This window comes from Hibiscus syriacus, unplaced genomic scaffold, assembly GCF_006381635.1.
Source record: "Hibiscus syriacus cultivar Baekdansim isolate YM2019G1 unplaced genomic scaffold, ASM638163v2 tig00111008_pilon, whole genome shotgun sequence".
In the NCBI taxonomy this organism is placed as follows: Eukaryota; Viridiplantae; Streptophyta; class Magnoliopsida; order Malvales; family Malvaceae; genus Hibiscus; species Hibiscus syriacus.
The window spans coordinates 715,208-736,408 of NW_024062951.1; the positions used below are offsets into that span (position 1 = coordinate 715,208).

At 35.3% G+C, this 21,201-nt stretch overlaps 3 protein-coding genes across 5 annotated transcripts; all 3 read left to right on the forward strand.

Annotated features, from left to right (window-relative positions):
* The first annotated feature begins 1,600 nt into the window (after positions 1-1,600).
* On the forward strand, positions 1,601-8,984 carry LOC120149760 (transcription factor SRM1-like). 3 transcript variants are annotated; one of them, XM_039162467.1, is made up of 2 exons: positions 1,601-1,679; positions 8,206-8,984. In XM_039162467.1, exon 2 carries the CDS (start codon positions 8,238-8,240, stop codon positions 8,625-8,627), a length of 390 nt encoding a protein of 129 aa, XP_039018398.1. In that variant the 5' UTR covers positions 1,601-1,679; positions 8,206-8,237; the 3' UTR covers positions 8,628-8,984. The 3 variants fall into 3 exon arrangements, with proteins under 3 accessions (XP_039018398.1, XP_039018399.1, XP_039018397.1); XM_039162468.1 differs by lacking the exon at positions 1,601-1,679 and adding an exon at positions 2,177-2,221 and having other exon boundaries at positions 8,203-8,984; XM_039162466.1 differs by lacking the exon at positions 1,601-1,679 and adding an exon at positions 2,234-2,414 and having other exon boundaries at positions 8,203-8,983.
* Positions 8,985-10,129: 1,145 nt separating this feature from the next.
* Positions 10,130-11,078, forward strand: LOC120149717 (putative GEM-like protein 8). Its single transcript, XM_039162439.1, has 4 exons — positions 10,130-10,260; positions 10,368-10,432; positions 10,551-10,825; positions 10,911-11,078. Exons 1-4 carry the CDS (start codon positions 10,130-10,132, stop codon positions 11,076-11,078), a joined length of 639 nt encoding a protein of 212 aa, XP_039018370.1.
* A 2,967-nt stretch (positions 11,079-14,045) lies between these two features.
* LOC120149773 (putative GEM-like protein 8) lies at positions 14,046-14,983 on the forward strand. The gene is made up of 3 exons (XM_039162480.1): positions 14,046-14,262; positions 14,349-14,429; positions 14,505-14,983. The coding sequence occupies exons 1-3, from the start codon at positions 14,112-14,114 to the stop codon at positions 14,981-14,983; spliced, it is 711 nt and encodes a 236-aa protein (XP_039018411.1). The 5' UTR covers positions 14,046-14,111.
* Positions 14,984-21,201: the final 6,218 nt, after the last annotated feature.

Below are 21,201 nucleotides of genomic sequence, written 5' to 3' on the forward strand. Positions count from 1 at the left end.
GGTTCGCAGACTGCAGACCTTTTACCTCTGAAAAAACAAACACCACCTAAAACTTTTAATTGGATTTCATTCCATAACTATGCGAGCATAACAAAACTAAATTAATATATATACAAATTAAACTTTAATATAAATGGATCCCTCCCCTTTAATATGTACATAATGCTAGTCATAATCCTATTATTCTATTGGTCAAATGATATTAGTACTTATTTTTCTTTTTGTATAATCATTGGTTTCTAATTTATTAATCGACTAATTCAGATCGAGTATTACAGAGGTAAGGACGATCGTCTCAACCCAGTTTACTCCATGCAAATGATAGGATTCGAACCCCTGACGTAATATGTATTATTCAAGATTCAATTATGTTTATTTTCTAATTATAATATATATATATATATATATATATATATATATGAATAATTTAAAATTTTACAAGATAATATTTATTCAGAATCTTTCCTAGTAATTGATAATAAATATACATTTTGCAAATATAATTGTTCGAACTTAAAATCTCTAAAGAGAACAATATTTTTTCATACCACTAATACCGTTCAAAATATTCACTAAAACTTGAATTAAAATATCTTAAAATAGAACTTGAATAATAGATTACAAATTTTAAATTGGATATCATTTTATAACAGTATAACTATTTGACTACGAGAAATCTGAATATATATATATATATATATATATATATATATATATATATATATATATATATATATATTTTCGAAGAATAAATTAAAATATATCAAAGATAGAATAAAATTTCTGAATTGGATTTCATTCCATAATTATCCAATAATTAACAAACTGAATTAAAATATTTATGTTTTTTAAAGTTGAATTAAAATACTTTTAAATAAAACTCGAATAATAGATTACAAATTTTAAATTGGATTTTTTCCATAACTAATCATTCAAACATAACAAAACTGAACTAAATTAAAATTAGCATTAAACAAATCTGGGAGTAAATTGAGGGGGAAGTGGAAACACAACAGCTAAACCCATGAGCCAGGGAGCATGTGATGTGGTTTGTTAGACACCTGAGATTTGACCTGTTGCTTACGTGGCAATACATGGTAGGTTTATAATTTCATTATCACATGACAACTTGCCCATTGTATCTAGATACTCACACTTTCATTTCATGGGGCACAGTCCCTGAATTTCACACAATTTCTAATTTAGTCCATCAACTCCCTATAACTTCCTCAACTTGTCAACTCTTTTAATTTGATCCCCTTCTTTATTTTAACAATTTTTATTTAATCTCTAAAATTGAATTTAATTAAAAATTAAAATGAAAGATAGAATTCAAATTTAATAATTAAATCAAAATCATCAAATTTAGTGATTAAATATTACTTTATTTCCTTATTTTTTATACACTTTATTTCCTTACTTTATTAAGAAAAAAATCCAAAACCATCTGTTTACAACGTTAGTTTACAACCAAAGGGTCCACTTAGTCTTCAATATTAAAATGAAAAAGAAAACACCCCATGTAAAAGAAGAAGACAAAGCAACCTTTTCCTTAAAGTTAAAAACTGAAACTTTTCTAATGCTTTGATTGAATAAAAAACTTTGCTTTGAATTCTTTTCGTTTCTTTTTCCATCTTTGCAACAAGCACCAAGAAAGGAAGAAAAGAGAGAGAAAGGTAATGATTTATATAGTCAATCATTGGGGATGGCTGATAACATTAGTATCACATCTCCTACTCATATCTAAATTTGTTGTTGTTTGCTTTTTTTTCCCTCTGAACAAAGTGGTTTTTTTTTATAAAATGTTTTAGTTTCTCTTTGTTCGTATATCTATCATCTCGTCAGATACTAATGACTGATTCCAGTCTAATGGTGTATGAGTAACTTGAACTGAACGGAGTGAGCCGTTTTCAATCCCAGCTGTTCTATTTGTAGCAAAGTTGCTGTTGTTGGAGGTGATGGGACAATTGGCCCATCAACATCAGATATAAAATTCTTTTGTCTAGAATCTAGATACACTTTTCAATACAATTTTCAATAGTTTCTTTATCCGTTTTTTTTTTTGAATTTTATGCACACTATCTGTTTGTTGTTATTTTTTCTGTACATTTCTTCATATATGAAAACTTTACGATAGAAATGTTCACCAAGGATTTACTTTTTGAAGAAAAAAAAAGTTTTGAAAAAGGTGATGGTGGATTGGGATTTGGAACCATCAAAGGTTAAATTCTTATGTTTAGGTTGGTTGAAAAAAAAGCTTCACTGGTGATTGTATAACTCGGAAGAAAAAGTTAACCCGTTCATCTGTCAGAATCTTCATATCAATTGTGGGTGATCTTTCACTTTATGGCGATTTCTACAGTAAATGTGAACTGCTTTTTAGGTTTTAATAGTGAGCCAGCAAGGAATCTGAGGTTAGCTTTTTTGTTTTCTCGTTAGACTATTTCTAGACTTGAAATTCTTGAAGTTATCAAATTATTGATTACCGGGTAGGAATTTTGGATGAGAATTATAAAGAAAACTCATATTTCTTCTGAAGAAAAATTCTTTTGCTTATTGTTTAAAGTTTTTTTTATAAAAAAAATATAAAACAGTGAAATGAATCTTCAAGTACCTCATAAATGCAACTTGTACTTTTGAGTGTTTTAATTTATCTTCCCCCCCCCCCCCTTCTCTTTTTTGTTCTGATTTCAACTTGAGTGGGAGATCATTTCAATTTGCTGCAAATTTTTAATCGTTTTGGATTTATTTAACTTTGTTTGAATAAGACTTAGCAATCTGAGCTTTCCATTGATTTCTGGGTTTTCATCTTTTTGCATTGTCCCTTTCATAAATGTATTTCTCAGTTAGAAACCCTGATTCTCTTACCGTTAAATTCACTATGAACTAATCTCTAGTTATTAGTATTTTGAATGTCATTTATCATCTTTGATTTTATGATTTTTCAGAAATTTCTTTACCTTTTCATTCATCAATAACTAAGTAATTCTCGGAAGTTCGGATTTTGTATGATGGACCAAATTGCTATTCACATACTCCATGGGGGTGTTGAAAATTAAAAAAGAACAAGTTGGGCTGCTAAGTAGCAGCCGACTGCTAAAAAAAATTAGGGAATGTGGTTTTTAGTCCCTTTGCACTTTAGGGTTAATTACAAGTTTAGTCATAAGTTTCAACTATAAATACCCTAGCTCATTTAGCTTCAATATCATCCCAAAAATCATTTCTTTCTCCCAATACTAGAGAGCTTTCTTGTGAGTAGTGAGTGTTTTGTAAACACCTGTAAAATTTCTCTCTTAGTAAAAGATCTGCAGCAGTCCGGAGACGTAAGCAAAATTGGCTGAACTCCGTTATCAATTTCGGGTATTATTTTTCCGCTTTTATTTCGCATTCTCACTAATCTGGTTATAGGGAAATTACTTGTACTCGGTTTATTTCCTAACAACTGGTATCATGAGCTTTTGGTTGTGAATTTTGCCAATTTTTTCTGCGAGATTACTATTCACGTGAATAGTGAATTTCGTGAATAGTGAAATTTTGTCGGCGATACGAATTTGTCGACGGAGGTGTTCAAATACACGGCGGTTCGCAAAAATTGTCAAAAACGATTCAAAGAAGCCAGATTCGAGTGGGAGCGATGGTTGCAGACGAAGGGAATGTGAAAATTGAAAAGTTCGATGGTGCGGACTTTGGCTTTTGGAAGATGCAGATTGAAGATTTTCTGTACCAGAAAAATCTATATCAACCTCTTTCAGGAAAGCAACCAGAGGGCATGAAGAATGAAGACTGGGCTCTTCTCGACAGACAAGCCCTCGGAGTTATCCGACTGACGTTATCCCGCAATGTTGCTTTCAACATAGCAAAGGAAAAGACCACGGCGGGTCTTATGGCGGCTCTCTCCAGTATGTATGAGAAGCCATCAGCCTCAAACAAAGTTCATTTGATGAGGCGATTATTCAATTTGCGGATGACGGAAGGGGCATCGGTGGCACAACACCTAAATGAACTCAACACAATCACAACCCAGTTGAGTTCAGTGGAAATTGAATTCGATGATGAAGTTCGAGCTTTAATTCTCTTATCATCTCTACCAGACAGTTGGAATGCTACTGTTACAGCAGTCAGCAGTTCGTCGGGAAACAGCAAATTAAAATTCGACGATGTTCGGGATCTGGTACTGAGCGAAGAAATTCGACGGAGAGAATCGGGTGAAGCATCAACCTCCTCAGCCTTGCACACGGAGTCTAGAGGGAGAACTTCAGAAAGAAATTCAAATTGTGGCAGATCCAAATCCAGACGGGAAAAATCAAGAACAGTAAATAAAGATTTTACCTGTTATAATTGCGGCAAGAAGGGTCACTTTAAAAGAGATTGCCGAGCACCGAAGAAAAATACTGGCACACAGGAATCTACCAACGTGACAGAGGAGACAGGTGATGCCATGATTCTAAGCGTCAACAGTCCGATTGAATCATGGATCTTGGATTCAGGGGCATCTTTCCACTCCACCCCATGCCAAGAAATCATGGAGAACTATGTCAGTGGTGATTTTGGGAAGATTCATCTTGCTGATGATGAAACCTTAAAGATCGTCGGAAAATGAGACATCCGACTAAAGCTGCCAAACCAGACCACCTGGAAGCTGACAGGAGTGAGACATATTCCTGGCTTCAAAAGAAATCTGATTTCTGTTGGACATCTAGATGGAGAAGGATATAGCACAACCTTTTCAGGCTGTGAATGGAAGATTACCAAAGGAGCACTCGTCATTGCTCGTGGTAAGAAGACTGGTACTCTCTATGTAACCTCAAATTTAGAGAATATCATTGCAGTAGCAGATGCTGATGGAAAATCAAACCTATGGCACCAAAGGCTTGGTCATATGAGCGAGAAAGGAATGAAGATACTTCTGTCAAAAGGGAAGCTGCCGGATCTAAAGAATGTAGATGTCGGACTATGCGAGGATTGCATCTTTGGCAAACAAAAGAAAGTCAGTTTTGCAAAGATTGGCAAGACACCCAAGGCAGAAAGGTTAGAATTGGTTCATACTGATGTATGGGGACCATCCCCAGTTCCATCTCTTGCAGGCTCACTATATTATGTCACCTTCATCGATGATTCAACAAGGAAGGTGTGGGTTTATTTTCTGAAGAAGAAATCAGAAGTCTTCGATATCTTCAGAAAATAGAAGGCCATGGTGGAAAATGAGACTGGTTTGAAAGTCAAGCGGTTGAAGTCTGACAATGGAGGAGAGTACAGAGACAGTAGATTCAGAGATTTCTGCGCAAACAATGGGATTAAGATGGAGACAACAGTTCCCAAGACACCGCAACATAATGGTGTAGCAGAGCGCATGAACAGAACTCTGAATGAACGTGCCAGAAGTATGAGGATACATGCCGGCTTGCCCAAATTTCTATGGGCTGAAGCAATCAACACTGCAGCTTACTTGATCAACCGTGGGCCTTCAATTCCCTTGGATGGCGGAATACCAGAGGAAGCTTGGAGCAAGAAAGAAATAAACCTTTCACACTTAAGAGTGTTTGGTTGTATTTCTTATGTACACATAAACTCTGCTGAAAGAAGTAAACTTGATGCCAAGTCCAACAAATGCGTCTTTGTTGGTTACGGTGGTGATGAATTCGGTTACCGGATTTGGGACTACGAAAATCGAAAGATCATCAGAAACAGAGACGTCATTTTCAATGAAAATGTGATGTACAAAGACAGGTCAACCGCAGAATCAAGTAATACCAAAGCTGAAACAAAGGAATTTGCTGAGTTCGAGGAGATTTCTGGAAATGATGTTCAGATCAGTCCTGAAGCAATTCAAGAGGAAGAACCAGGCACACCAGAACTGAGACGCTCCTCCAGAATTCCTAAACCAACCCAACGGTATTCTCCTTCTTTGCACTACTTGTTGCTGACTGACAATGATGAACCAGAGTGCTATGATGAAGCAATGCAGGTGGAGGATTCAGTCAAGTGGGAGTCTTCAATGAAAGATGAGATGGACTCGCTTATGTCAAATCAGACGTGGGAAGTAGCTGAATTACCATCAGGCAAGAGAGCGCTCCATAACAAGTGAATTTACAGGATCAAAGAAGAGCACGATGGGAGCAAACGCTACAAAGCAAGATTGGTAGTCAAAGGTTTTCAGCAAAAAGAAGGTATTGACTACAATGAAATTTTCTCTCCAGTCGTAAAACTGTCTACAATCAGACTGGTGTTGAAAATTGTAGCTGCAGAGAATTTACATCTTGAGCAGTTAGATGTAAAGACAGCTTTCCTTCATGGTGATTTGGAGGAAGAAATCTATATGAGGCAGCCAGAAGGCTTCATAGAGACAGACAAGAAAAACCTGGTATGCAGGTTGAAGAAGAGCTTGCATGGTCTAAAACAAGCTCCTAGACAGTGGTACAAGAAGTTCGATAGCTTCATGGGTAGCAGTGGTTTTATCAGATGTCAAGCAGATCATTGTTGCTACATCAAGAGGTTCAACAACAGCTTCATTATTTTATTATTGTACGTTGATGACATGCTCGTTGCTGGCTCAGACATGCAAGAGATTATACACTTGAAGCAAAAATTGTCGAAGCAATTTGCTATGAAGGATCTGGGCGCTGCAAAGCAGATTCTTGGGATGAGGATCAAGAGAGACACAAAGTCGGGGACTTTGATGTTATCACAGGCTGAGTACATCAACAAAGTACTCTCCAGGTTCAACATGCAAGATGCTAAACCAGTAAGTACACCTTTAGGTGTTCATTTCAGAATCTCCAAAGAACAGTCACCAAAGACGGAGGAAGAACGTGCACACATGGTGAAGGTGCCGTATGCCTCAGCAATTGGAAGTCTGATGTATGCCATGGTTTGTACCAGACCAGATATTGCTCAAGCAGTGGGAGTTGTTAGCAAGTACATGAATAATCCAGGCAAAGTACACTGGGAAGCAGTCAAATGGATCCTCAGATATCTGCGAGGTACCACAAACAAAACACTTTATTTCAAAGGTGGAGATACGATACTGACAGGCTATGTAGATGCTGACTTAGCCGGAAATGTTGACATCAGAAGGAGCACTACAGGGTATGTCTATACTCTAGGAGGAACTGCAGTGAGTTGGGTTTCTCAACTACAGAAGATAGTTGCTCTCTCCACAACCGAAGCAGAATATGTCGTTGTTACGGAAGCCAGCAAGGAGATGGTCTGGCTCCAAAGTTTCTTGGAAGAGTTAGGCAAGAAACAAGAAACAAGAAAACAATGTCTTGTATTGCGACAGTCAAAGTGCTATCCATCTAGCAAAGAATCCGTCTTTTCATTTCAGGACGAAGCACATACAATTGAGATATCATTTTATCCAGTCTCTTCTGGAAGATGAGATTTTGAAACTTGAAAAGATCAGTGGAGCTCAAAATCCGGTAGATATGTTGACAAAGACGGTGACCACGGACAAACTGAAGTTGTGTTCAACTTCAGTTGGCATGCTAGAATAATAATACCAGAAATGCTGCTGCATCGATCGAGGTATGAAGACGGATTAAAATCAGGCTTCAAGTGGAAGATTGTTGAAAATTAAAAAAGAACAAGTTGGGCTGCTAAGTAGCAGCCGGCTGCTAAAACAAAATAGGGAATGTGGTTTTTAGTCCCTTTGCACTTTAGGGTTAATTACAAGTTTAATCCTAAGTTTCAACTATAAATACCCTAGCTCATTTAGCTTCAATATCATCCCAAAAATCATTTCTTTCTCCCAATACTAGAGAGCTTTCTTGTGAGTAGTGAGTGTTTTGTAAACACCTGTAAAATTTCTCTCTTAGTAAAAGATCTGCAGCAGTCCGGAGACGTAAGCAAAATTGGCTGAACTCCGTTATCAATTTCGGGTATTATTTTTCCGCTTTTATTTCGCATTCTCACTAATCTGGTTATAGGGAAATTACTTGTACTCGGTTTATTTCCTAACAGGGGGCTTACTGAATTTTATTGGAATTGATCCATGGTTAAGCTCACTTGTCATTTTTCTGGTCTATTTTCACTTTCTTGCATACCTTTTGGTTGAAATATCTTCCCCATAATTTAAATATTCCATTGGATCTGTTAGTGGAATCCACTACTGAAATAACTCAATAAGCCTAGGACTATTCTTGAAAATCCATGATTTTGGATATGCATTACAAGCTTAGTGAATTCAGTTCATTCTTCCCGCAGGCGATTTTCTAGACAGTGGACTGAGACAAGCCTAGATGTCTGCGGATGAGCCTGGCAATAGCTCCGAGTGGAGTAGGGAGCAAGATAAGGCATTTGAAAATGCCCTTGCAACTTATCCTGAGGACTGTTCTGATCGATGGGAGAAAATTGCAGCTGCTGTACCTGGTAAAGCTCTGGAAGAGATTAAAGAACACTATGAGCTTCTAGTGGATGACGTTAACCGCATTGAATCTGGGTATGTGCCTCTCCCTCCTTATGATTCTTATGACAGTTCAGTGGGCCATGCTGGTGGTGAAGAAATCGGTAAGAAAGGAACTAACAATATAGGTCATAATAACAATGGATCAAACCATGGTGGTAAGAATTCGAGGTCCGATCAGGAGCGTCGCAAGGGGACTGCTTGGACGGAGGAGGAGCACAGGTGAATTAGTTCTTCTCGTTTATATTTTTTTTATTTTTTGTTCTTATTTTGATTGACATGTGTTACTTCTGTTTTGCCCTTTGGAACTTTAATACTTAGTATTCTTCATAATTTATATTCCGTCACTACGTGCATTTATTATATTTTGGAACCGCGTATCCTATCCGTATTTAGAATCATTATTTGACAAAAATGTTTGCAAAAATTGCTTTCCACCTTTTGATCAATCTGTTTGTCGCTTATTGTTAGTTAGTTGTTACGAAGATTAGATCTTCAGCGGTTTTCCTACTTCTGTGTGTTATTCTGAAGCTTTTGACGTCTGTTGGTCAGTAGATGTCCATTAGATGATGAACATATCCTGAAATGATGTGAAATAATAGAAATGAATATCGAATTTCGATGTTACCACGTGGAAGATATATCTCAAAAGAGAATAATTATGCTATCGTCACAGCTTACCTGTGTGACACTTGTGGTTGTTATAGGTTAACCGTTTTATCTTCTCGTGCGTGCTAAACAACCATATATCCTAACTTTTGACTTAAAACCGGTATTTTTGGTTTTATTTCTTTTTCCTGCATATGTCGATCGTGTTCAACATGCTGTTTAGGTATAACAGTTTTAGCTGTATTATTCTAAGCAAAAACAAAAATGGTGTTATCTATGGGTATATTTCTTTAAGCTTTGACAAAAACAAGCCATGGATTCCTTTTATTCTAAGCAAAAGCTGTATTATCTATAGGTTAATCTTTAATCTTCATGCTCATTTCCACCTCAGATAAGCTATGGTTCATTGCCTTTTCAAAAGAGGTTTTCTTCTTGTTATAAATGTCCCCCCCTTGCCTTGGTCATATTTAGAAAGTTTGCTTTATAGTTTCTTCATGATCCTTTGTTGGAGAGAGAGAAGGGGGGGGGGGGAGGCATAAAAAAGGTAAAGAAAATGATCTTCACTGCACATTTTTTTAAATACCCCTTTATTGATTGAAATCAAACTTGAAAGAATTCCCAAGAACATTGGAGAGACCTGCTTGTGGTGCTCTCTATAAACTCTGTTTTAAAACAGAAAGATGATAATGGTTATGACGGTTGATCTTACATGGCAGACATGACATTTCTAAAAAAAGGGCTCCATCATCATCACTGACTGCATTATCATATCTTTCTCACCGTGCAATTTGCTTCCCAAATCTCATCTTTGCTTTCTTTTCCTTTCCTTTCTTATGTTTGTATTAAAGCAGTTGCAGACATCAGAAAGCTACAAGGCCAATTCAGAAAGCTTGAAATATAGTCATCATCTTTTCTTTAAATCTTATCTTTTACAACCCTATGCTCTACCTTTAATCTTTTTTAATGTGCAAGAGCATGCAAACAAAAAAGTTAGGTCCAACACCCCTTTAAATGTCACAAGACAAATCCAAGATTCATCCATCATCACAAAAACACAGCATCTCTTCCTTGATCATAGAAGTTGAAAGAGAAAAAGATTTCCATCTCATTCATCAAAAAATGAAGAATCAGATACTTGAACAAGTTGTTGGAGTTCCAATGAAATCAACATTGTATCAAATCGAGATAACGCCAAGACGATACTTACCAGACGCTGCTGGCCAGTACCACATCCCATCATCTGCTGAAGGGTCTAACAAATTTTTAAAAGGTATATTCTCCCTTTTAATCTGTGATGGGTTTAGATGTTCATAGTGAAGATATTTTTAGTACTGATGAGAGGTTTTCGTAATCACAGGCAAAGGAAATTTGATGAAAAAACGAAGAAAGCTGACACCTTTGCACACGGAGTCCAGGAACATGGTACGAAACACTTTAAAGTCTAAACACACATATATGTAATATACATGTGTGTGTATGCGTGTATCTATGCATCAAGATTAAAATGAAACGAAAACTAAAGGAATTTTTGAAACTGCAGTGAGATTGGGACCAGAGATCACTGAAACTGTGAAGAGAAAATTGAGTTTGGGGGCAAGAATTCTTCAAGTTGGAGGAATGGATAAGATATTCAAACAATTATTTAGTGTCAAAGAAGGAGAGAAGGTGTTGAAGGCATGCCAATGCTATTTATCAACAACAGCAGGTCCTATAGCTGGTTTACTTTTCATCTCATCTCAAAAAGTTGCCTTTTGCAGTGACAGAGCAATCAAAATCCCATCTCCTAATGGAGAATTCCTCGGAGTCCATTACAAGGTTCGTATGTTTCATCTGTTTTTATTTTCTCCTTCCCAGATTGAATAATTTTGCACCCTTCAAATCATATGTTTTTTTTATGCAGGTTATGATTCCACTTGAGAAAATAAAGGGGGTTAATGAGAGCGAAAACATGAAGAAACCATCACAAAAGTACACGGAAATTGCGACGGTAGATGATTTCGAGTTCTGGTTTATGGGGTTCTTGAATTCCCATAAAGCTTTCAAATACCTTCAGCAAGCGATCTCCTAAAGACTAATGCATGATGTTGATGTACTACTAGTCACTTTCTAGGTGGCTTACAATTGTATTCTCCACTGTTTCACCAGATTATTTTTGTTGGTGAAATCTGTAAAAATCAACAGTTCTACAAATGTTAAAATATTTTCATTCCATTGAAATCCATGACCAAATATAGGAGGCAATCTAAATTCTAACTTTGTCACCGGTGCCGGCTATGGAGTCATTTCGAATGGTGCTCGCTGCAGCTGGAGGTTCGTCCTGAAAATCAGCAAAACAAACTCTGCTACGTCCTGCGCACCAGCTAGTGTTGGCAAGTATGGCCCTAACCAATAGGAGCTCCCCATGTGCATATCACTTTTGAAGTGAGAGTCTCTGGACCAGGAGCAGTGGTTCCTGGTGCGCCAATGAACACGGGGCCTACGACATGGTTATATCGATACCAAGTTATTCACAATTATTGCTAAACTTTTGTGATTATGCACTACAAATAACATTCAATCTTCGTATTCAATTGTGAAGTCTATTAAATCGAAATCGTTAAACATGAGGAGGAGGAGGATCCACCCACATACAAAGATGTTATATAATCTGTTAATTCCAAGCTTTGGTAGAAAGCTATGGATGTTGAAATGGATTCCATGAAATCCAAATCAATATGAGAACTTGTAGATTTATCAAATGGAATAAAACTCGTAGGATGTAAGTGGATCTACAAAAGGATACAACTCTTTGGTTACGTAACAAATTATCAAGAGAAAAAAGGTTTGTTACAGATATTCATCTACAAACTCAAGCAGGCTTCTACTTGATGGAACCAAAGATTTGATCAAACAATCAAAATTTATGATTGTGAGCATAAAACGATTTCCTAGTCTAATATGTTGATGATATTATACTTATTAAGAATGATGAAGAAATATTATTATCGATCAAATTATAATTAACTCAACAGTTTACATGAAATAATTGAGCGATACTGACTACGTTTTAGGTAGTGTACCAATGTTCATATACACATTATTATATCTCATGATGATCGGTGTCAATAGATCGAAAATGTTTTTCCAATGTTAGAAAGTTGAGAATTATTAATATATATTTTAGTTGGAATTATCTTATGATTATTTATTATATTTTAGAAGTTGAGCATCTCATTACAAAATTTGTGTAAATATATAAATATAAATAAAAACTTCTAAAATTTTGAATGATTTTTTTATCTTTTTCCCTCAAAATTAAAAAGAAAATATTATATCATGATTAATTCTACCTCGACGTTTTAAATATCTAAAAAGCTTTAAATGAAATTGAAAATTACATTGCTTAGGTGGTGTCAAAACAATTGCTTAAATTTTAGAATTCAAGCAGGAGAATTCACGGGGACAACTTTTAATATTTTGCATTGATTAAAGTAAATAGACTAATTTCTCAATCTATGTAAAGTCAAGGGACTATTCACGGTTTTTTACCCAATAATGCCATGCACTACCTTTTTGCCGCCACCCTTTGAACCAAAAATTGTCATGTTACCGACACTTAACGCCAACATACCATGCTGTGGGGAATGGTATTGTTAATCTGTGATTTTTTTTTTTTTTTTTAATTATTATATAATTTTTTTTTACATTTTTAAAATTTTATAAATTCGTTTTAATATTATATTCTCCCTGGTGACTAGATTTGCTAGAACATTAAAATTCCATTGGTATATTCCTTTAAGCTTTGAGAAAAGCAAGCCGTGGATTCCTTTTTGGTTAAGTAATAGCTTAGCTTTATTATTCATAGTTTAATGACAAAAATTAGGCTATCTTTAATCTGCATGCCCATTTCCACCTCAGATAAGTTACACTTCATTGTCTTTTCAAAAGAGGTTTCTCATGGTCATAGATGGACCATCATCTTGGTCATATTTACAAGTTTCTGAATGATCAAATGGTGAAGAAATAAGACGGGCCAAAGAGATTCTACACACAAATTCTGGGAATTTTAAGTCCCTAATGAACTTAGAAATTTCAAACTATTTTTAGCCGTTTACAATCAAATGACAGAACCATTAACATTGAACCCCAGACTAAACCTTGTGTTTACACCATTGTCTTCATACAACAAGTCTTAAAAATCCCAGTATAAAATCTTGTATCTATCCTTGATAAAACTATTAGTGGAGCTACCTATAACCTGGGAAAGTCTAAACTACAACCGGTTAATATAAGAATAAAAAAAAAGCTGCAATCAATTGTAACCGAAAAACTTATTAAGCGCATAATTCTTTAGAATAAATTAGGCAACATTTTAAGTTAAAACTGAAAATATTACATTATCCATGACAAATTATATAAATTGCATAACTATTTTACTTACAACCTAAAAAGTTACAGTTGAGAAACTCATGTAGCATTCTCGTTGTAATTGAAATTATTATTAATTGTGTAACTTTTTTAAGTACACATACTAACATTTTAAGTTAAAACCCACCGTAGTATGATATTCTCAATTGTAATCGAAATTATTATCAATCATATAACATTTTAAAATAAACAATAACTTTTAAGTTAAAATCTGTAGTAAATTAACCTTAAATATATCTGCCGCATAGCAGAACTGCCACTACAACCTGTCTTTTAAATAAAGAAAGAAGATAGCTGATCTCACATGGCTGACATGACATTTCCCGAAAATGCTCCATCGTCACTGACTGCATGGTCGTATCTTTCTCTCCTTGCAATTTGTTTCCCAAATCTCATCTTTCCTTTCTGATGTTTGTATTAAAGCAGTGGCAGACATCAGCAAGCTACAAAGCCAACTCAGAAAGCTTGAAATCTAGTCATCACCTTTTCTTTAAATCTTATCTTTTACAACCCTATGCTCTACCTTTAATCTTCTTTTATGAGCAATAGCATGCGAACAAAAAAGTTAGGTCCAACACCTCTTTAAATACCATAAGCCAAATGCAAGATTCATCTTTCATCACAAAAACACATCATCTCTTCCTTGATCATAGAAGCTGAAAGAGAAAAAGATTTCTATCTCATTCATCAAAAAATGAAGAATCAGGTACTTGAACAAGTCATTGGAGTTCCAATGAAATCAACACTGTATCAAATCGAGAGAATGCCAATACGATACTTACCGGACGCTGCTGGCCAGTACCGCATTCCGTCATCCGCTGAAGGGTCTATCAAATTTATAAAAGGTAGATGTTCCCTTTTAATCTGTGATGGGTTTAGATATTCATAATGAAAATGTTTTTAGAACTAATGAAAAAGTTTTGAATTGCAGGCAAAGGGAACTTTGTTCTTAAAAGGATGAACAAGCTTGGAAAGAAGGCTGATACTTTCGCCCATGGAGTCCGGGAACATGGTATGATACACTCTAAAGAGTAAAGACTGTATGTATGTATGTATAAGAAAACTGATGTTACCTATGAATATGCAGTGAGGGTAGGGCCAAAGATCACTGAAACCGTGAAGGGAAAGTTGAGTTTGGGGGCAAGAATTCTTCAAGTTGGAAGCGTGGATAAGATATTCAAACAATTGTTTAGTGTCGGAGAAGGAGAGAAGCTGTTGAAAGCATGCCAATGCTATATATCAACAACAGCAGGTCCCATAGCTGGTTTACTTTTCACCTCATCCCAAAAGGTCGCCTTTTGCAGTGACAGATCAATCAAAATCCCATCTCCTGATGGAGAATTCCTCAGATTCCATTACAAGGTTTTGCTTCCACTTGAGAAAATAAAGGGAGTTAATGAGAGTGAAAACGTGAAGAAACCATCACAGAAGTACATGGAAATTGTGACGGTAGATGATTTCGAGTTCTGGTTTATGGGGTTCTTGAATTACCAGAAAGCTTTCAAGTACCTTCAGCAAGCAATCTCCCAAAGATACCTAAATGATGTACTGCAAGTCACTTTCTAGGTGACTTACAAATGTGTTATCTTCTATTTCATCCAAATGTTTTTGTTGATGAAGTGTGGAGAAAACAGTCAGCTTTACAAATGTAAAAAGATTTTCATTATTTTGAAATACATTTCTCATTAATTTCTACATATCAGGAGTAACCCAAAGCCGAATGACTGCACCATCTCTTTCTCAAACCTCTCATTTTCTCAATTAACAAAATTTAACAGGACTTGTTGCTGGTCCAATCCTTGGCCACCCAACACAATTGGTGCAAAATCAAATGGCCCTTTGTTGGCTTCTTTGTTCCCGAGGAAGTTTTCCCCTATGTCATCTTCGTCTGAAGTATAGACCGTTTTAACCAATTACTATCTGTTGTATGGAAAAACTGGCTAAAACATCATAACGAAACTCCGATACAATCAATCTTTTCCGATGTAGTGGATTTTGAAATATTTTTTAGGATTGACCTATATACGGTAATAACATAATTTTTTTCGTATGAAATGAATATAAATAAAATTTTAGAATAAACGTAATCAATAAAATAAACGACCAATATAAAATATTCAAATTTCAGGCCACTGAACTTCACCTAAATCCGCCACTGACGGGAACCTAGTTCTACTCTGTCTAATGAATGGAACCACTTGTAGTCAGGCGGTGAGTCTTCGTTTTATCTTTGCGGCTCGGCAATGCAATAGTATGATTAGTTTTCTGCTAAAAGATGGACCCTAAAATAAAATTGGATTTAAATTAAAAAAAACTCAATTTAACCATTTTTATCATCAACAATTGCACTTTCTTTTTTTTTCATTTTCACGTCCAAATTTGATAATGTACAAGAAATCTAAAGAATAATTTAAGAAATAATCCAAACAACGAAAAAGAACTAAAATTATATGTATTTAATGAAGGAAATATAATTTTTCTATATGTATTGTCTATCAAATCCCGAAGCTTTCGAAGTTCTATATACTTTGGTCAGCTACTGTCTCTTGACATGACCGAACTCACGTGACCTACTAGTTAAATTTACTATCTGACAGTCATATCTATTTACCTTGTTAATATACAAATAGCTCACTCCAAGCATGACACCAACACTAAGAGCTTGTATATAAATTACTATGCAAGGTTAGCGAAGGAGATCGGACTTTCTCTCTTGAGATTGTTCATTATTTTCTCTAACTCATTTATTCTCTCTTTCTCCCACTGAACAATCATATGCAACTCCTCATCCAAACCAAAAGGAATAAACCATCAAAAAACCCCAACAATCATAATTTTCCCCAACACGATCCCAATAACACCATTTTCCACCCTCAATTCGCAGGCCAATTCTATTGCTTTCTACCCTTCTCCTTGTGATGAAAAAAAAATGTTACGATCCTCATCAATTAAGTATCCATGTACACCTTAATTTTTGCATCAACAATAGTTACTCATGATCTAAAACAGTTTCAATCTCCATTCAATGTTCTCTCAATTCGGATTAGATTAGCATAATGAAATATGAAGAGAGTTTTCTGAATACTATTTAGACGAGGAATTAGTCGCCTCTTCTTCTAAATAATGTTTCCAAAAACAGCTTTATTCCAGCATTTAGCAGCCTCAATGAGTAGGCGGATTGTATCATATAAAGAACTTAAATGGTTTAACCACCGAAATTTGTCCTCTGTGGACTATCATACACTCTTGTTCCCATATCAGTTCTATTAATCCTCCAATGGATGAACTGCATATGACTATAAACAACAATAACACTGACATCAGATCTCCACCCAACATACTCATTAAGAGAACGACAGACCCACTCTGCGAATAACTCTATCTGCCTTCCTTTCGCTTGTTCTCGTCTCTGACAAAAATACCAAACTCACAAGATGGCAGGCGCCATAGGAGCCAAGCTCACAACAGATGCTGCATGGCCCCTTTTCCTTTTTGAGCTGTACTAGGTTTATCATTATGAAACCAATGATCAAGCCGGCATCAAGATGGAACCAGTTGCTTCATCATCACCCGTAATTTCCTTTCTTCAGCACTCTCCGTTGTTGACTTATGATATTGTTCTTATGCTACCACGATTTGCATAGGCGTGGTGGAAGGGAAAGCAACTCCCACTTTTTGCATTTCATGATCCAAATGGTTTATCGACTTCTCGAACAAGGAGGCCCATCTCCAAGACGTATCATGCTCAAGGCAGTAACAACACCTTAACATTTTGTAAGCGGAAAAAATAATTCGGAGGTGATGAGCTACTGTTGATTGTTCCACCCATGCTGGTTGGCACGTGCAAAAAGAAGTTTGATTGTTTTATGCATGGTTGATCAAATTAGATGTCATTTAATGATACTTTTTACTCGAGCTATCACAAAGATTCACTTTATTACCGTATTTAAAAGTTACCAAAATCAAACATTTTTTGCTAAACCCTTGTTTTACACTGAAACACTTAAATTCACTTTAATTTAAGACAAAGATTAATATCTAATAATCACCAAAACATGCTCGGTGACAAAGAACATTACTTGAACCTTCTAATCTAAACATCAACTTTGACAAGTGCAAAGCACAGCTCCGAGCTCACCCGAAAAGACCAGAGCTGCACGATATTGCCATTCACGAGTCGATTATTCATCACGACTGAGTTCCATGCTGTGGTCATCGCGTAGAGTTTGTTTTTCCCCATCTCCCACCTATTGAAACTCAGAGTCGTTTCCTCCATGTAAGGGTCTAACAACCGCACTTCCATTGGATTCTTGCCAGCCAATTGTTGAGCCTCCGTTTCGGTGAGGAAATCATGCGTTCTGAGTTGGGAAAACGGCACAGAGAATCTACTGGCTGTGGGGTTAACATCGGAGTAAAAAAGAGTCTTTTGAATGGCCAAGATCAAACCCGAACCGCCCATATTTTCGAATATTTGCCGTTTGAAATCATCCGGCAAGTCAGGTGTTGACATTGGGCGGAGGGGTTGCCCTTTCTTGCTTCTCTTCGGCTTGGGTTTCAGTCCACCTTCCCATTCATCTTCACCATCTTTTTCATTGAACGGCTGTTTCCTTTTCATCCCCGCGTTCTCGTTGAAGTTGAACGCCACATTTTCTTGCATGCAAACAGACTGAGGTTGCCGTGCATTATGCTGAGAACCCTTCAAATCGCCATGGTCATCGCTTTTCTGCAATTTTTATTCCTCAAAAAGACCACAACTAGGATCAATCGCGATATGATCGAAATCATCAAGACTCAATTGTTCCATCATCTTGTTTGTTCTCTACTGCTCTGCGATTGTAACTCAAAAAGAACAAAGCTTTTTTATCTTTTCTCGGCTAAACAAAGGTTGTGATTTTGCAACTAGTAAGTGCAATGGGGTGTATATATCTACAATTATTTACTTGACCAAAAAGTTAGGGTTTATTGAGGAGAAAGGCGGATTTAATTTTTTTATTATATTCCTTTTATGATAATTCTATTTTATTATTATTTATATTTTGTTGTTTGAATTATTTTATACTTAAAAACATTTTTTAAAAATAATTAAAAATTGAAATGATATTGAGCATTCCATTAACTTCTTTCATATAGATATTTTATATAGTATTTAAAGCATGATTATTTAAAATAAATTGGAGATAATTATACCTTTAAATTTATCGTTTTAAAAATGTTATAATAGTAATGATATCAGTCTAACTAATATTCAATCGAGTCTTCTTTTATATATATATATATTTTCAAATATTTATTTGTGAAAAATTATACATAATTGAATGAGACATTTGATATTTTCTTAAAAATATTTATAATTTTTTATTGATGATGTTTCAAATAGTATTTTTTATAGTTAATTTTATATATCAATAATTTGTTTAGTGCTTTTAGCTTTATTATGCATACTCTAATACAAGGACGAACATATATGATTTTATGTTAAAGGTTCAAACTTATAAAATTTTAGAAGGAGAAAACATATTTTAACTATAAAATACAAAGAAAATATTTAACATATAGAAATTCAAACATTTTAGGGGGCCACCGTCCCTCCCGCCACATTCCCTCCCGCCCCCTTCTAGGACTATCCCTACTTTGATATTCACATATAAAAAGAAGTGCAGAGTCGACAGAAAGCATAAAGCTAGGGTTAAACGTGGTACTGAGCAGGGAGTTTGTAGAAATGAAGTCAGAGCTGATCATCGAAGCAAGACAGATTAGCTTCCTCATAATTTAGACTCATGGATAAGCTTAAGCACCTCGTTGCAAACATCAAGCTTTTGCCTTTGATGTCGAGGATTCACATGGGCCAACGAGTCCACAGCTCTACTCTCGCAGTTCTCAGTGTCCTCTTCAATCGTCATTGAGGAGTGTCGCAACAACCACTCCCTCTGACCAAAACAGAGTCGCAAAAAAATTGAAAGACTCAAATATTCATAAAATAGAAATTAGAAAAACGAAATTAAGAAAGAAGCAGACTAAGCTTCTTATACAAACATTAGTGAGAGAGGGAAAGGTTTGATGATTAAGTAAAACGTGAGATTAGAGAGTGGTTACTGAAGAGAAAGAGTGATTTTGAGTAGTGAGTAGTGAGTAGTGAGGTGGCGGATGATAATATTAGTGGTAGAACTTGGTGATATAATTTGATAGGTCAACTTAAAATTTTAAAAAAAGTAGAGGTTTAAATTAAAAATTTTAAAGGGCTTAGTTTATAAATTTCAAGAAAATTGGGGTCTAACTAAATTTTTAAAAATTTTGAGAGAATAAATGAAATTTTTTAAAATTATGAGAGGGATTTAATTAAGAATATTTCAAAAATTAAATCTTAAAATGAATTTCTAAAAAAAAAATACGAGTTAAATTTTTTTTTTTTAAATTTCAAAGGTTCAAATTGTAATTTTTCAAATATATTTGGGATCATGACCCTAATATATCCTTATCGTATTCTTCCTCTACATGATATCCTTCATTCTTTCCCTAGTGACCATTTTTTTAGAGAAAATAACTTCAGTGACCGAAAATGCCTTATAATATAAGATTTTAACCAACTTTTTTTGGATTTGCGAAAATGACAAAAAAATTCGTAATGTGAACTTCAATTTCGCAACACAGGTTCCAAAATCGCAACGCGAATATGTAAATCGCAACACAAAAGTCAAATTCGCAACGCTAATTACCGATATAGGTAAACAGTACTATCGCAACGCGATTCTCCAAAATCGCAACGCGAATTTTATTTTCGCAACGCTAATTACCTATATCGGTAATTAGCGTTGCGAAATTCGAGTTGCGAATTTTGTTTTCGCAACGCGTATTTCGTTTTCGCAACGCTAATTACCTATATCGGTAATTGGCGTTGCGAAATTCGAGTTACGAATTTGGAGAATTCGCGTTGCGATTTACATATTATCGTTGCGATTTAACTATTTGCAACGCGATTCTCCAAAATCGCAACGCGATTCTCCAAAATCGCAACGCGAATTTCATTTTTGCAACGCTAATTACCAAAATAGGTAATTAGCGTTGCGAAAACGAAATTCGCAACGCGATTCTCCAAAATCGCAACGCGAATTTTGTTTTCGCAACGCTAATTACCAATATCGGTAATTAGCGTTGCGAAATTTGAGTTGCGAATTTGGAGAATTCACGTTGCGATATACATATTATCGTTGCGATTTACCTATTCGCGTTGCGAAATTCGAGTTGCGAAATTGGAGAATTTGCATTGTGATTTACATATTATTGTTGCGATTTACCTATTCGCGTTGCGAATTACATATTATCGTTGCGATTTAACTATTCGCGTTGCGAATTTGACTTTCGCGTTGCGATTTTGGAACCTGTGTTGCGAAATTGAAGTTCGCGTTGCGGACTTGTTGGTCATTTTCGCAAATCCAAAAAAAGTTGGTTAAAATCGTATATTATAAGGTATTTTCAGTCACTGAAGTTATTTTCTCTTTCTTTTATTAGAGTCAAAACTCTATCAACTTTGGTCTAGCATGGCCAAACAGTTCCAAACAAGTCAACTTAACGCACCATATCAACATTTCGTTACTTCTAGTAATAGATGTTAACGACAAGTGATCGATTTGTTATAAATCGATAACGTTAGTGATTGATTTTTTATTTTTAAAACTTCAATGAAAAAATAAAATTTACTCAAATATTAGTGACCATACATGTAGTTTACCCTAATAAATTTGACAATGTGAAAACAAACAACTTCTTGTCTTACCAAAACATTTGAA

Coding starts and splice junctions, on each gene's coding strand:
- LOC120149760 (XM_039162467.1), top strand. CDS start 8,238: ATGTCTGCGGATGAGCCTGGCAATAGCTCCGAGTGGAGTAGGGAGCAA.
- LOC120149717 (XM_039162439.1), top strand. CDS start 10,130: ATGAAGAATCAGATACTTGAACAAGTTGTTGGAGTTCCAATGAAATCA. Junction 10,261..10,367: donor ATCCCATCATCTGCTGAAGG/GTCTAACAAATT, acceptor TCGTAATCACAG/GCAAAGGAAATTTGATGAAA. Junction 10,826..10,910: donor TCCTCGGAGTCCATTACAAG/GTTCGTATGTTT, acceptor TTTTTTATGCAG/GTTATGATTCCACTTGAGAA.
- LOC120149773 (XM_039162480.1), top strand. CDS start 14,112: ATGAAGAATCAGGTACTTGAACAAGTCATTGGAGTTCCAATGAAATCA. Junction 14,263..14,348: donor GTCTATCAAATTTATAAAAG/GTAGATGTTCCC, acceptor TTTGAATTGCAG/GCAAAGGGAACTTTGTTCTT. Junction 14,430..14,504: donor CCATGGAGTCCGGGAACATG/GTATGATACACT, acceptor ATGAATATGCAG/TGAGGGTAGGGCCAAAGATC.